The 15,514-nt window shown below is 40.9% G+C and overlaps 2 protein-coding genes across 2 annotated transcripts; one reads left to right on the top strand and one right to left on the bottom strand.

Annotated features, from left to right (window-relative positions):
• The first annotated feature begins 128 nt into the window (after positions 1 to 128).
• tonsl (tonsoku-like, DNA repair protein) lies at positions 129 to 13,493 on the top strand. The gene is made up of 28 exons (XM_079458164.1): positions 129 to 382; positions 2,325 to 2,420; positions 2,793 to 2,935; positions 3,017 to 3,200; positions 3,361 to 3,490; positions 3,867 to 4,038; positions 4,182 to 4,296; positions 4,752 to 4,897; positions 4,968 to 5,120; positions 5,203 to 5,325; positions 5,401 to 5,593; positions 5,749 to 5,804; positions 5,885 to 5,974; positions 6,057 to 6,129; positions 6,209 to 6,372; positions 6,556 to 6,679; positions 8,061 to 8,290; positions 8,377 to 8,842; positions 8,931 to 9,106; positions 9,290 to 9,393; positions 9,475 to 9,631; positions 9,982 to 10,060; positions 10,326 to 10,633; positions 11,552 to 11,723; positions 11,889 to 12,064; positions 12,342 to 12,415; positions 12,598 to 12,731; positions 12,953 to 13,493. Exons 1-28 carry the CDS (start codon positions 358 to 360, stop codon positions 13,153 to 13,155), a joined length of 4,266 nt encoding a protein of 1,421 aa, XP_079314290.1. The 5' UTR covers positions 129 to 357; the 3' UTR covers positions 13,156 to 13,493.
• LOC306895147 (antimicrobial peptide NK-lysin-like) lies at positions 13,319 to 15,030 on the bottom strand. The gene is made up of 4 exons (XM_079458165.1): positions 14,911 to 15,030; positions 14,397 to 14,467; positions 14,121 to 14,225; positions 13,319 to 14,018 (listed from the first exon to the last, which is right to left on the bottom strand). Exons 1-4 carry the CDS (start codon positions 14,951 to 14,953, stop codon positions 13,848 to 13,850), a joined length of 390 nt encoding a protein of 129 aa, XP_079314291.1. The 5' UTR covers positions 14,954 to 15,030; the 3' UTR covers positions 13,319 to 13,847.
• Between the last annotated feature and the right edge of the window lie 484 nt (positions 15,031 to 15,514).

Genomic DNA, 15,514 nt, shown 5'->3' with positions numbered 1-15,514 from the left:
TAAACGTAAAGAATGAAAAAGGATCAATGAAAAAGCCCTTACCAACATGGCCTCTTGCCGCGACCGTTTTCCGGAAAGGATTGTGGGAGTTATGTGACGTCAACCGCACTAGCCAATCAGCGACCTCTGGTGTTTCCCGTGCCGTAACTTTGGCGCGACGCTTTGAAAGAATGGAGTAATCGAGGAAAAACAGACGAGTTTTGTGATCATAACAATCGATCGGTGCAAAACAAGCACTTAAACAATTCACGAGGACGTGATTTAAAGTTCTGCAGGCGATCGCTGCCGGGTAATGTTGTTTATTTATTAGATACGTGTGCGTGTTTGTGGAAGTCTGGATTTCGAGCGATAGACAGAATGACGTCTACAAAAGAGATCAAACGTAAGTAACAGTATTCTTCTTCTCCTTCATATCAATGTATATATGTATCTATGTATCTATGCATCTATGTATCTATATCAATGCATCTATCTATGTATGTATCTATCTATATGTGTGTGTTTGTATGTGTGTGTGTGTGTGTGTGTGTGTGTGTGTGTGTGTGTGTGTGTGTATGTATCTATCTATATGTATCGATATTAATGCATCTATCTATGTATGTATGTATGTATCTATATGTATCTATATCAATGCATCTATCTATGTATGTATGTATGTATCTATCTATATGTGTGTGTGTGTGTGTGTGTGTGTGTGTATGTATCTATCTATATGTATCGATATTAATGCGTGTGTGTGTGTGTGTGTGTGTGTGTGTGTGTGTGTGTGTGTGTGTGTGTGTGTGTGTGTGTGGTGTGTGTGTGGTGTGTGTGTGGTGTGTGTGTGTGTGGTGTGTGTGTGGTGTGTGTGTGGTGTGTGTGTGTGTGGTGTGTGTGTGGTGTGTGTGTGTGGTGTGTGTGTGGTGTGTGTGTGGTGTGTGTGTGGTGTGTGTGTGGTGTGTGTGTGGTGTGTGTGTGGTGTGTGTGTGGTGTGTGTGTGGTGTGTGTGTGGTGTGTGTGTGGTGTGTGTGTGGTGTGTGTGTGGTGTGTGTGTGGTGTGTGTGTGGTGTGTGTGTGGTGTGGTGTGTGTGTGGTGTGTGTGTGGTGTGTGTGTGGTGTGTGTGTGGTGTGTGTGTGGTGTGTGTGTGGTGTGTGTGTGGTGTGTGTGTGGTGTGTGTGTGGTGTGTGTGTGGTGTGTGTGTGGTGTGTGTGTGGTGTGTGTGTGTGTGTGTGTGTGTGTGTGTGTGTGTGTGTGTGTGTGTGTGTGTGTGTGTGTGTGTGTGTGTGTCTATCTATATGTGTGTGTGTGTGTGTGTGTCTATCTATATGTGTGTGTGTGTGTGTGTGTGTGTGTGTGTATCTATCTATATGTGTGTGTGTGTGTGTGTGTGTGTATCTATCTATATGTGTGTGTGTGTGTGTGTGTGTGTGTGTATCTATCTATATGTGTGTGTGTGTGTGTGTGTGTGTGTATCTATCTATATGTGTGTGTGTGTGTGTGTGTGTATCTATATGTATGTATGTATCTATCTATATGTATCTATATCAATGCATGTATCTATATATCTATCTATGTATGTATGTATCTATCTATCTATATGTGTGTGTGTGTGTGTGTGTGTATGTATCTATCTATATGTGTGTGTGTGTGTGTATGTATGATGTATGTATCTATATGTATGTATGTATCTATCTATATGTATCTATATCAATGCATGTATCTATATATCTATCTATGTATGTATGTATCTATCTATCTATATGTGTGTGTGTGTGTGTGTGTGTGTATGTATCTATCTATATGTGTGTGTGTGTGTGTATGTATGATGTATGTATCTATATGTATGTATGTATCTATCTATATGTATCTATATCAATGCATGTATCTATATATCTATGTATGTATGTATCTATCTATATGTGTGTGTGTGTGTGTGTGTGTGTGTGTGTGTGTGTGTGTGTGTGTGTGTGTGTCTATCTATATGTATCTATATTAATGCATCTATCTATGTATGTATGTATGTATCTATCTATATGTATGTATCTATATCTATGTATGTATCTATATCTATGTATGTATCTATGTATATGTATATGTATGTATGTATGTGTATCAATGGTTGTATGTGTATGTATGTATCTATATGTATCTATATTTATGTACCTATCCTATCCTATCCTATCCTATCCTATCCTATCCTATCCTATCCTATCCTATCCTATCCTATCCTATCCTATCCTATCCTATCCTATCCTATCCTATCCTATCCTATCCTATCCTATCCTATCCTATCCTACCTACCTACCTACCTACCTATCTAATCTAAATCGTATTATTTATACAGAGCTGCAGAAAGCTAAAATTAAAGCCCAAAGCAGCAATAATCTGAAAGAGGAGGCCAACCTGTGCAATCAGCTGGGAGAGGTGTTTGCTAAAACAGGTACAACGCCCCTTACTTTTAGACTTAGTAGTGCGTCAGTAGTTAAAAATCTACTCTTATAACTAGGGATGCACGGATATGTAAATTTTGTCCAATAACAGATATATTGGCCGATATACAGTATCTAAATATGAATATAAAGTTCTCGAAGACTGAAACAAAAGGAAAAAAGTGGACAACTGCATTTATTTGATAACATTCACTGCAGAAAAGCAAGGTAACCATTAGCAACTGATAATTTATCGTGCGTCCCTACTTATAACCCAGGGACTGTCAGATCAAACACTAAGAGATCCCATTTATCTTGTCAATAAATCAGTCTACTACAAAAGGATTTTTGCAATTTCTGTTTTTGGGATGTATTTCTCGTAGGTGACTACCGTGCAGCGATCGACGAGCATCGCCAGGAATTAGCCCTGTCTGAGATTTTGAAAGACGTAATTGGTTGTGCTGTGGCCAATAGGAAGATTGGAGAATGTTACGCAGAGTTAGGCAACATTGATGCCGCTCTAAAGGTGTGGATATAGATCCGTGTGAAGAATAAGTCATCGGATGTAGTCGAGTCACACAGTCTCACATGTGGTTTCTCTCTTCAGCATCAGAGGCTTCATCTGAATCTGGCTCGATCCGTCAATGATGCGGCAGAGGAGCAGAGAGCCCTGGCCACCATCGGACGGACGTACCTCTTCCTCTTTGATTCCGACCAATCACGGGAGAGCTTGCAGAATGCTGAAGATGCTTTCAAGAAGAGTTTAGCCATCGTTGATGAGCGGCTAGAAGGTTAAAGAATGAACATGATCCACATTCACATCCTCAATGAGTGATGTGATCGATATGGAATACTGTATCCCATAAGGCAGTGTTCTTGATGTGCCATTTCATTTTTGAAGGGATGTTAACAGAGATCATAATGGTGTGACTGACATCTGTCTATCTGCAGGGACAGTTTCGTCACGAGAGCTCAGTGAGATGAGAGCTCGTCTGCTGCTCAATCTGGGTTGTGTGTATGATGGGATGAAGGAACCACAGCGGTGCAGTGATCTTATCCGACAGAGCATCTACATCGCTGAGTAAGAAACTTCGGCCTGTACCCTTGCAAACATATATAAAGCATTATAATACAACTAACATGGTGTTGCAAATGTTTTCTGACCATTGCACTTTTTCCTTTATCTCAAAAATAAGAGCGCTGATTTTTTTATATGATCATGTGATAAATGTAGGCCTTAGTTATGACAAGAAAGAAATTCAATCTTTTACAAACAGCTTTTATATATTTTTTTCACTGGTAATATTTTATTAGGTTTCACCTAAAAAGTTGCAAAGTCTTACAAAGTATTTGTAAGTCACATTTCTATTATTACAAAGAAAATTTTAGTATCTGTAATTCAATGAATGAGATATTTTAAGTAATAATTCGTAGCTGTTAAAACTTTTTTCTTCTAGAAAGAACATCCTTATGGAGGATCTTTATCGTGCCAACTTCAACCTGGGCAGCATCCACTTCCGCAACGGGCAGCACTCACGTGCCATGCGCTGTTTTGAGCAGTCTAAAGAATGTGCCCGTAAAACCAAGGATAAATTCAGTGAGAGTGAATGTTTCCATAGCATCGGCAAGGTAACAGCGCATCAGTCATAGCATTGTGCTAAGTCGTGTGTTCGAATCCCAAGGAACACTGAAAACAATAAAAAAAAACAATGCATCTGTAAAATACTTCATTGTTAACATATTTGTGTCTGGTGCTTTGTGTGTTTGTTCAGATATTGCTTCATCTTGGTGATTTTGCGGCAGCTCGGCGTTCTCTGAAGAAATCTTTCTGTCTTGGCTCCCAGCAGCCTGCAGAACGAGAAGCTGTGAAGAGAGATTTTAAACACGGTGTGACAAAAACATTAAAGTCCCAGTGAAATAAAAAAATTACAATGACTATTTTTTCATGAAATATTGCGATGTTTATTCTAAATAGTTTATCAATGCGGGTCATTTTCTTTTTCAAATTTGTGTGCCCTCATAATCTTCAGTATAAATCTGAAAATGCACGTTACGGCTATCCGTCTTAAACGACGTGTGTTAGACGGCTTGGGCGGAGCATACGTTAACCCCTCCCCTTCAACTGTCAGTCTGCTGCCAGTTCCATTTCAAAATGCAACAGCTTTTTTCGTACATCCAATCGAATCTCAGAGAAAGACGAAAGCCACGCCCACTATTTTTCTAATTAGAAATTCCAATTCACTCTGAAATGCGTCAAAATACAAAAGTAAACAAGTGAGCCTTCAATAAGTTGGTCTTGCTTTCCCTGCGTGTTTCTTTAATTTTGTTTTGCTTTTATCTAGCAATCCGAGGCTGTCAGCTGGAGCAGGCGGCGTCAGAAGTTAGCGAGAATTTTTCCCATGAGGCCATGGGGCTGTCCGAGCAGTTGGGTGATCTCTACTGTAAAGTGGGCTGCTATAACAAGGCTTTGGAAGCTTATCAAACACAGGTAAGAAAACATCATGTCGTAGACTCAAACCTTGAACGATGAAGTCCTGACGATGTTTTCTTGTGTTTAGCTGGCGTGTGCGGAGGCTTTAGATAGGCCGGCCCGCGAGTTAGCCGTGATTCATGTGTCGCTGGCGGCCACGCACACAGATCTGCGACAGCATCACAGAGCTGTGGAACATTACAGACAGGAGCTACAGCTGAGACAAGGAAACCCTAAAGAGGTGAACACACGCAGACACCCGACATATTTATGTATACGGAACTGAGAGGTTTCTTAATGTTTCTATTATCTTTGTGTATCAGGAGTGTGAGACGTTGTTGAACATCGCTGTGTGTCAGGAGGAGATGGGAGACCCGATGGAGAAAACGGATGCCAGTTACGCCTCGGCTCTGAGCTGCGCTGAGCGATCGGGAGTTAAACCACAGGTCGGTTTCTGCCTCCCAATGTTTGCGTTCCCCCTCCTCTTCTTCACACTGAAGTGACGCTGGTTGTGTGTTCAGAGGCGGGTCTTGAGGGCGTGGCTACAGGCCCAGCGGCGCTGCGGCTCCTCCCAGTGTGACCACACCGAGGCGAGGTTGCAGGAGCTGTGTGAGCATGATGGGCGGAGTCTGGAGGAAAGCGATGACGAAGAAGAGGAGGAGATGGAGAACAGTGAACCGCTGGAGGATAGTGACATCCAGTGCTCAGACTCCGGTAATAAACGATAATGCGTCTTCTACCGATGTTGCGTCAATATTTGAAAATAAGACAGGTGCACACAAAGGGATAGTTCAACTTGAAAAAGAAAGTCCAGAAGCAACCGTGTGTTGATAGATGTAATGAATGTTTATTTTGGAATGTTTGTGTAGATGAGGATCTGGAGGGCTATGATAAGATGGTCACGGGCAAGAGAAAGACTCAGAGGGTGAGCTGACCGTACGTGCGGTTTGGTTTTTAATCAGTTCATGATTGAGTTAATTGATTTATTATCAAAAATTTGTTCAGTGGACCCGGCGGAACGAAAAGGGCGAGACTGTTCTTCACAGGGCTTGCATCGAGGGGAATTTCAAGCAGGTCCAATATCTCCTCGACCAGGTACGCTTTATTAAATGGTCATTCGCTTTTCGTTTCTTGCGAGTGATCAAATCAGCTGATGTGAACTTTCCTGTCTTGTCAGGGTCATCCTTTAAACGTCAGAGATTACTGTGGCTGGACTCCTCTTCATGAGTCCTGTAACTACGGTCATGAAGGTGCGGCTTGCTTTTTATTTAATTTAAGGAGTTTCATCGGAGAGCAATTTTATATAGATACATATTTGTTTTTGTTTAGAAATCGTAGGTTTACTGCTGGAACGTGGTGCGAATATAAATGACCCGGGGGGTCGAGCGTGTGAGGGGGTTACACCTCTTCATGACACACTGAACTGCGGACACTTCAGCGTAGCCCGAATTCTGATACAGAAAGGGGCGTCCGTCACCGTTCGCAATGGCAAGGTCAGACTCACGCATATATTATACACACGCTATACACGTATGACTGAATTCGTACAGATCTGTTTCAGTTATTATTGTTAATGCATACGTGTAAGTCTACATTTGTGGTCTAACCGTTATTGTTTGAACATCTCTTTTCCATTTGCGTGTGTGTATGAATCCTGTCTGTATGTGTTGTTGCAGGGACACACACCTCTGGACACACTGCGTCAGTGGTTTAAGACATACAGCCGAGAGTTAGACCATGAGACGAAGCAGGAATGTTTGGAGACCGAGAAGCTTCTGAAGAAGGCTTTATCAGGCGACGGTGAGAAGTTCACAGCAAGAATGATAACTATAAAGAGAACGTTTAAAAAATTCTGCATTGTCCCGAATATAAGACGAAGTTGGAAAGTACGTCTGAAAAATAGGGTTGTCTTATAAACAACAATAGGTGGCGCCACATACGTGTAAAACGAGTCTGATCAGGACTGAAGCCAGCAGGTCTGTTTTTCTCTCTTAAGACGTCACTTCTATGTTCATAAAAGTTTTCTAGGCTACATGCTTTAACTTGAATCATCGAAATTGTTCTACAGGTTTATTTTATGGTATGCTATAAAAAAAGTGTTTTTAAAATGTTTGGTTCATTTTGTACCAAACTCTATTTAAACTATAAATAGACAATAAATTATTCAATATGAATGCTTTCTGGGTAAATGCATTTTCTTACGACTAAAGGCCTAAAGGAAAAAAGTCTTATATTCAGGACAATGCGATAAGTGTAAATATGAGAGAAAAACACACCACAACTGTATTACTTTTGAGCTTTCTTTTATCAATACATGATAAAACGTTGACAGCCACTCAACTCAAAATAGGTTTGATTTTAAAGGGCTTGTGCATTTATAACACAATGTACATTTAAAAAAAGAAAAAGCTTTTTTACGTTTAATATGCTGAATACGAAAATAACATTATTATTTTCTTTTCATCGATGGTAAAATACAAGTGTATCACACATTAATACACTTGGGTATTTTTACTCCTACACTGAAATTACGAGGTACTGTCATAACACCAACAACAGCTTGACATAACAGTTACTAAAAATGAGCCGTTCAAAACATCACGAATGTATATTTGATCGTTTCTTAGTCTTTTATGACTAATACTGTCCTCACGAACCAAGTTCCAGACATTGTCACACATCATCGCTTCATCCCACCTTCCCTGTGCCCTATTTCTAGAATTTTCAGAAAGTGACAATTGAAAAATAATTGTTAATCTTTACAGATTTTATTTATTTGGAATATACAGATATCATCGTAATTAATGATATTTGCTCATAATTGAGCAAAATATACACCAAAACATTGATGCTGCATGAAAATGAATATTTTCTAAATAATAAGGGTCCGGCAATACAGACGTTTGTTACTCTTCGTAATGCAAAACAGTGACACTAAAGCTAAAGTTCAGTTGGTGTAAATACTAATATAGTTTTTGGCATCAGAATATTATTGTTTTTGTGGATGGGCATAAAGTCTCAAATGTAAACATCATTTCGAGTTCATAAAAAAAGAGCACATGGATACAAATTTTTATTTACATTTATTCACTTAGCAGACGCTTTTATCCATAGAAGAAATTACAAAACATTGACATTTCATTCATAATTGTGTTCATGGTTCTTCGTTTTTCTGTTGTAGTCTGTGTTGTGTCGGCTGCTCCGCCCCAGCGGAGGGAGCTACAGGACAGTCAGCTCTTTGATGCTGAGTGTTCAGAACCACTGCTGCAGGTGGATGTGCCCCCCTCACCGCAGCGAACCGCCCCCCGCCCGGTGACCAGTACCGCCCACGAAAACTCCGCCCCCAGACACCGGGGCTCTACAAGCCTAGCTCGCCGGATGCGAGGGATGGAAGCAGACGTCCTGTATGGGGTATGATATTTAAAGACTGAAACAATGTCCTACTTCAGGGTGCCATTATTATACCAGTTAAGGATCTTTTTCTCTGGTCACTTTAGAACGAAAGCAATCCGTCGGATTTTTCCGACTCGGATTGTTCAAACAGCCCTCTGCGTCACGTTCGGTCAACCTCACGGTTCCCACCCAGCCAGTCCCCGCAGAAAGTCCCGCCCAGTCAGGAAGTGCCCTCCGTGTATGGAGTCAGAAATGCTGCGTCTCCTCTGGTGAAAGAATCGGGCAGAATTCAGTACAAGAAGGTCATGCAGAACCTGGGCAGCGCCAAATCACGCCTTTTCACTCAGAGCATATCAGAACCGGCCTTCAGCAGCACTCCGGCCGTGTCAGCCAATGGCAGATCGGCGTTGGTCCCCGAAGACGAGTATGTGGTGGACGATTGGTTGGAGGATGACTTGGGAGATGTTCAGCCCAAGAAGAAACGGAGAGTTGCTGAGCATAATGTCCCGCAGGAATTATCTTGGAGAAATCAGAATCATTTCTCCGTGTCTGCGGAAGTGCATCCGAAAGGTGTGTTTTCTCATCTCTGCTAAAATCAATGTTTTTATTCGTTCAGGTGTAGTTTGTGATAATGAAAGTTTTCCTTTTGTCCTTGCAGTTCAGAGTTCCTCCAGCAAGGGTCTCTCTCTGAAAAAGGGAGGCGGTAAACCTCGACAAGTGAAGATGAATCAACTGCCTGGAATGGTGATGTTGGGTAGGAGAGAGGTCAGCAGGTCACAGAGCCCCACCATGACCCAAGACCCCGACCCCACACCTCAGTCCCATCAGCCAATGGTATTACAAATCTCGCTTTTCATTGGCTATATTTCTAATGGAATACTAGCAAACGTATTTAATGATACACAGCTGTCAAAATTATTTTAAGCACTTTTAAGGGACACTTGAATAAGTGCATAAAGGAGTAAATGTTTTGCCCGTTGGCATTATTAAATGACGTTGTCTTGTTGTTTTGCAAAGCCACACACAGGGCTCATGAGCGGAGCCTCTCACCACGTGCTTGCACCAATCAGGATGAGGGTCAGAGTTCAGGACAACGTCTTCTTGATTCCGGTGCCTCACAGGTCAGCTCTGGTTTTATTTATCAGTTTGTGTTGAGTAGATTGTATATGTGTGTGTTATTCTGAGTATTGTATTGTCTTTAGTGAGGCGGACTCTTGTACGGTAGCGTGGTTGTGCGAGCAGGCCGCTCAGCGCTACTATCAGAAATGTGGATTACTGCCGCGTCTCTCGCTGCAGAAAGAGGGCGCTCTTCTCCTACCCACAGACCCACTGCTGGCCGTGCTGCACACCAATGAAGAGGTCAGTGGAGATACATATTATCATTTTTATACTGTAGTGTTTAAATGCAAAACTTACTCGCATAATTTAATCTGAACAAACAACATGCGTAAAAAAAAGTCTTTCATACAAGGAAAATCATTCAATATATCATACAATATATATACAATACAATTTTAACATGAATATAAATTAAATGTAAAATACATTTATAATTTATGAACATAGACCGGACGTTAAATTGGGCCAAGCGCAGGAAACCGTCTATATAGAAATGATCAAAGATTAAAGGCAACAAAATGTAATGTTACTTGTGCATTTTAAGGGACTGTCTCTTTAAATATATATGGCTTTTGACTGGTTATCTTTAGGTTTTTGCTGAAGTTTGTTCGTGGGATTTGCCTCCGCTCCCCGAGCGCTACAGGAAAGCTTGTCAGACTCTGACGTCTGGTGAGTGAGTCACACACAACATGTAAAGATACCCGTGATTAAAAAATACGTAGATAAGGTGTATTATTTATCCCATTGCATTGCCCAGCAACTTTAAACCCTCGAATTCTGAGTCATGGATTTGCTAACATTTATCATTTAAAGCTAAATATCACAAGCAATTATTATCACATCAGTTCACTCAAACTGGAATGAACTGTACAATATGGACAGTATTTTTGTCTTTTTCTTGGCGCATGTTTACGCGTGTGAATCTGCGTTTCAGAGGAGAACAAACGTGTGTCTCGCTTGTGTGAGGTTCAGGACAACAGTTCCTGTGTGAATGTGTGCGGACTGAGTTTGCCGCCAGCGTCGCTGGCTCCTCTCCTCCGAGCGTTAAAACTTCAAGCCAGTCTGACCGAGCTCCGGCTCTCCGGCAACCGTCTGAACAACGACCTCCTACCCGAACTGATGTCTGCCGCAGCCACCATGCCCAAACTGCGGATTTTAGACATATCAGCCAATCAGATCACAGGAGAGGGACTCTGTAAAGCATCAGATGCGTTTGAGGGGCGGGGTCAACATGCATTTCCTGTAATTATGTCCTTTATTTACTTCTTTGTTGATTTATTACAGATGTCATTATTCTTTTGTTATACATTTTTACAGGCTGTTATTTATTTATAAAGATTGTAAAAAGGCTTTTACTGGCCCAGCACCCATGTGTTTTAATTTTGAAACTATAGTTATAGTGAAACTCTAATCTGTTCTCTGACACCCCACCCAGCGCGTCTTATAGATGACAGGGTTGCGTTTGTCACTCAGGCCTGTGTTTTTAGGTGTTGGTGAGTAAGTAAGTTAGTCAGAAGTCCTGCTGTCCTCCAGAAATCAAGATGTTCTCGTACCTGTGAAATCTTAAAATGGCTCCAAGCCTAGTCGGCCATTTAAGTTGGTCTGTACTAGTGACCATAAAAGGTATTCATCGAGGATTTAAGATGGTGTGCAAAATGATAAATGTGAGACGGGGTTTCTGTCAAATCACAAAGATTAAATTAGCATCTCGAGGTTACAGTGCAAAGAAAGTGTGATGACGTGAAGATAACTGATAGAGATAACATTTACACAAAAGAAGATATTTTGGAGAATGTTGATAACCAAACGACACTGATCCCCATTGAGTCACACACAGGTTTTGAATGACATGAGGGTGGACAAACGTTGACAGAATGTAAATCTTTGGGTGAACTGTCCCTTTAAGGCAAAATGTTGAATGCCGGCTGTCGCTGTTCTCTGACGTTGCTTGAAGAAGAAATGACTTGTTTCCTCTTTTGAGTTCAATGTTGTGGTTTATTGTGTGGGTGATGTTGACCAAGTGTCAAGATGTGAAGATGGCAGATTCACACTTGATACTTCACACTAACTACTCAGAAGTAGCTGATTGTCCCCTACAAATACTCTCATTCATTTCCTTTAATGTCACTGTAAGACCCTTATTCTCTCTTTTGTTTCTAGTGTCTAGAGGAGTTGAATTTCAGCATGAATCCTCTTGGTGATGGGTGGGCACAAGCACTAGCGACCCTCCTGTCCGCCTGCCCCCTGCTCTCCAAGCTGGCTCTGCAAGCATGCGGACTTTCGGCACGCTTTCTCCAGCAACATCGCCTCTTATTGGCCAACGCCATGGCCAGTGAGTTCATGAAATCCTCCGACACGACTGCGTGCCTTGTTTGACATCGTTTTGCTTGATGTCTGTGATCGATTCTCGCGAATCAAAAACAGATACGTAATCGATTTCTTCAGTAAGGGCGTTCATTCTTCAATGGTTTTATTTATGGTTCTTTTATTAATGCAGGCACTGGAAACCTGAGGTCAGTGTGTTTGTCCCACAATGCACTGGGCTCCACAGGTTTTGAGCTGGTGTTGAAGACATTACCGCTGCAGTGTCTCACACATCTTCAGCTTTCTTCAGTCTGTAGAGGCTCATCTGATCAGCCTGCCGTGGAAATTCTCTCTAAACTTCTCACACAGGTCCGCAAACACTCAATATTTGTGTTTTAACTTCGTACCGTAATTTTAAAGCACTGGAAACAAATCTAGGAAGAAATCGAATGCCTAATACGTGGAGATTCATCCATTTTGATATCAAGGACCGCCAATATGAAGAGAGGGATTTTATTTCCATATCTAAGGATAAACTTGAATACAAACAATGGATAAACATGGTTTGTATAGGGTTTCACCATACGGTGAACAGTTTGGACATTCTTTAGTCATTTTGTGTGAATAATATTGTGTTTGGGTACAGGTTGACTGCACGCTCACACACTTGAGTCTGGCTGGAAACGGTCTTACGGACAACAGCATCCTTTCTCTCTCCAGGTAAATCACTCGTGCTCACTTTTAGCTGTGTCTCCATTCGGCTGCATGCATTTTAAGACCGATAGCGCCACAGCTGCGTGACTGTAGGCTGGTAAGGTCATCCCAATTCGAAGAAATAAAAATTCGTATTCATTTCTAATCTATATAAGCATGATTTCATTTTAACAAATTATTGTTTTTAGGTGTCTTCCGGTCTGTCCTTCCCTTGTATCTTTGGACCTATCAGCCAACCCCGCTGTGACCTCAGCAGGACTCAGAAGTCTCCTGGATGCCCTCGTGGAGGCCCAGCGACCTTTGACCCACCTCAATCTTCAAGGTACAGTAATAGATCATGATATACATTTTCTCTTACCCATAACCCATCAGCTCAGGAGCATAAACACGTGTTTATTGTGCATTTTAGTTTTGTATCAGGCGAGCGGTTTACTGATTCCATATGTTCGCTGAGTAATTTCAAACTCAGTGATGATTAAAAGTGAGAATAATGTGTTTTTTTGTCGTCATGGCCACATTTTCCTCTATTTCTTGTCACGGCAGGTTGTCAGGTGTCTGGCCCCTGGGGTGATCTAAATTTGGAGAGCTTATCGGATCACATCAGAGACCTGCGTTTGTGTTCTCAGAGTCTAAATAAACTGGACCAGAATGCACTGCAGCACAGCTGGAGACAAAGCAAGGACCCTGTGAACATCTTCTCAAGCACCTCCAAATGCATGCTGACCGTTACCGGAGCGTCACAGTAAACCTCCCGGACTGTTTTTGCCTGTAGCGTTCGGCAAAATATAATGTGAAAGTTGCTGGTGTGCGATCCGTGTGCTGTTCACACTCCGGATGTATTTATGAAACTAAAAATAGTTTATGAATGTGTGTTATAGCGTTTTTTTACTGAAAAGTAATTGTATATTTGTATGAATAAGTGTCACTCGAACCCATTTTATTGTACAATTATTTCTCATCACATTGAGTTTCTATGTGAAATGGGATTGACATCTGATTATACACGGTGTGTCGAAACTCTAACTGATGGTTTAAAGTTGCAGAAGAAACGGACCAATAAAATACTAATTCAAGCAAATTCTCTTTTCAAAAGCATTCAATCACAAAAACAAAGTTTGTTTTGCACATTTTATTCTCCGTTAACTGCAGAGGAAGTTTCCAGCACCAGAAGAAGAGCAAGTATGTTTGTGACATGCAAGAACGTGAATTATAATGAAAGCTTTATGCTAAACACGTCTTCACACTAGACACAATGTGTGAAGTTTATATAACCACAATGAGCAACACCCGTTTAGGGGCTTTGCATTTCCTGCCACGTAAATGGTGTTATTTCTGCGTCACCGGTATTACTGAACATAACTGAAAAAAAAGAACAACTTTCAGACTGATTTACTGAAAACATTGCAGTTTTTGTACAACGAAGAACTCCATTTAAATATTAGAAACTCTTTTTGCAAATGCCGACGTTCATGCAGATGGTGGCTGGATTATCTGTCGTTGAAAGTTCTTCAATCAGAGTTCCCACATACTGGTTCACCAAACCCCTGCATGTGGATTTCAGGAACCCGATCTCATCACAGACCCTTACTAGCTTCTTTTTAATGTCATCCTGTTGGGGAGCCACATTCAAAATGAACCTTGTAGAAAATAATACGCAGGTCTAGTATATTTAACATTGTAATGTCATTTTTCGTGACGTGAACACACCGACCTGATTTGCGCCGACGGAGATGCGTTTCTTCAGCTTTTTCATAATCCATTTACACGCCCAACACTTACCAGGAAGCTCTTGACCCGTTTTGACCATCATCTCACCCTAACAAGACAGAATCATCACATGCGATGAGGGATTTGAGTCTCATGTCTACTAAAAATCATTTAATGGATGTGATTTGTTCACCACAAGTAATGCTTCCATATCCAGCAATTTAAAGCAAATCCACATATTAACAAAATCAGTTGATAGTAACATTTGAGATGAACTCACAGAATTTTCTTCAATTCCAATGAGATCTTCATCCAGTGGAATTCTATACATCTCATATTGAAAAGCGCACGCTAAAAATGAAGAACACGACATGATCCCAATGAGAGACTAAACATTAAAGCTTGGCTGAGAATTTCAGACAGTAGCAAAAGTTAAAAAGGCAAAATAAATAGATGGTTATCTCATGATAAACAAGTATTCTTTCATCATTTACTCATCGTGTCATTTCAAACCTGCATGATTTTCTTCTGCAAAACACAAAAGACATTTTGAAGAACGTTGATAGCCAAACAACACTGACCCCCATTGACTACCATTGTATGAACACAAAACCACTGAGACTTTTCTCCAAATATCTTCTTCTGTGTTCCCCAGTAGAAAGAGTCACATACAGGATTTGAATGACATGACTATTTTTGAGGGAAGACCATCTTGAGAGTAAAGATAGTCCAAAGCATGCGAAACGAAAGATTAAATGTAAATAATAGTCATTGAAAGATGAATGAAATGTTACCTGAGTATACCAGCAGGGTAACAAGGGCAATCCTTCGGAGCATCTTGCTTTGGGTTTGTTTGAACACTATGAGGCTGATAAAAGTGGTTGACTTAGGCGAGCGCGAGATCTTTTATATACAAGGAGCTCTGTATAACACTTAAGCCAAACCACAGACGCGAGATCTATGACACCCTACATTTTTATTCTTGTAAGTGTCATGCATTTGTTTTTTATATATTTTAAATCGATGGCGAATGTTTAATCATAGTCATGTTAAAGTCGTTGTGACATTCAAGGTATTCAAATTTAATATTGTAATTCATATCAAAATGAAGTGGGTCACATGTGTCAGGTGACAATAAGTTTGTTAAACAAACAATCCCTTTTTTGAAGAAAAACGTATGTACCATAACAGAAACTGAAACCATTACTGGTTATAATGGGAACTGTGTTGGTTTTAATGGTTTCGACAGTAAACAGCTGATGGCTCATAATGATTGAAACGAAAGCCATTATTTTTCATCAGGGATTATTTCTAGTTTGTTTGTGTACAAGCTTTGACCAGCGGATGTTGCCACGAGTGCAGAGATTCGTGTTTACTGCCTTTATGAAAAAAGCATTT

Source organism: Barbatula barbatula (assembly GCF_947034865.1).
Source record: "Barbatula barbatula genome assembly, chromosome: 6".
Taxonomy (NCBI): domain Eukaryota; kingdom Metazoa; phylum Chordata; class Actinopteri; order Cypriniformes; family Nemacheilidae; genus Barbatula; species Barbatula barbatula.
The sequence above is the reverse complement of the archived record's forward strand: the minus strand, read 5'-3'. Positions and strand labels throughout refer to the sequence as shown.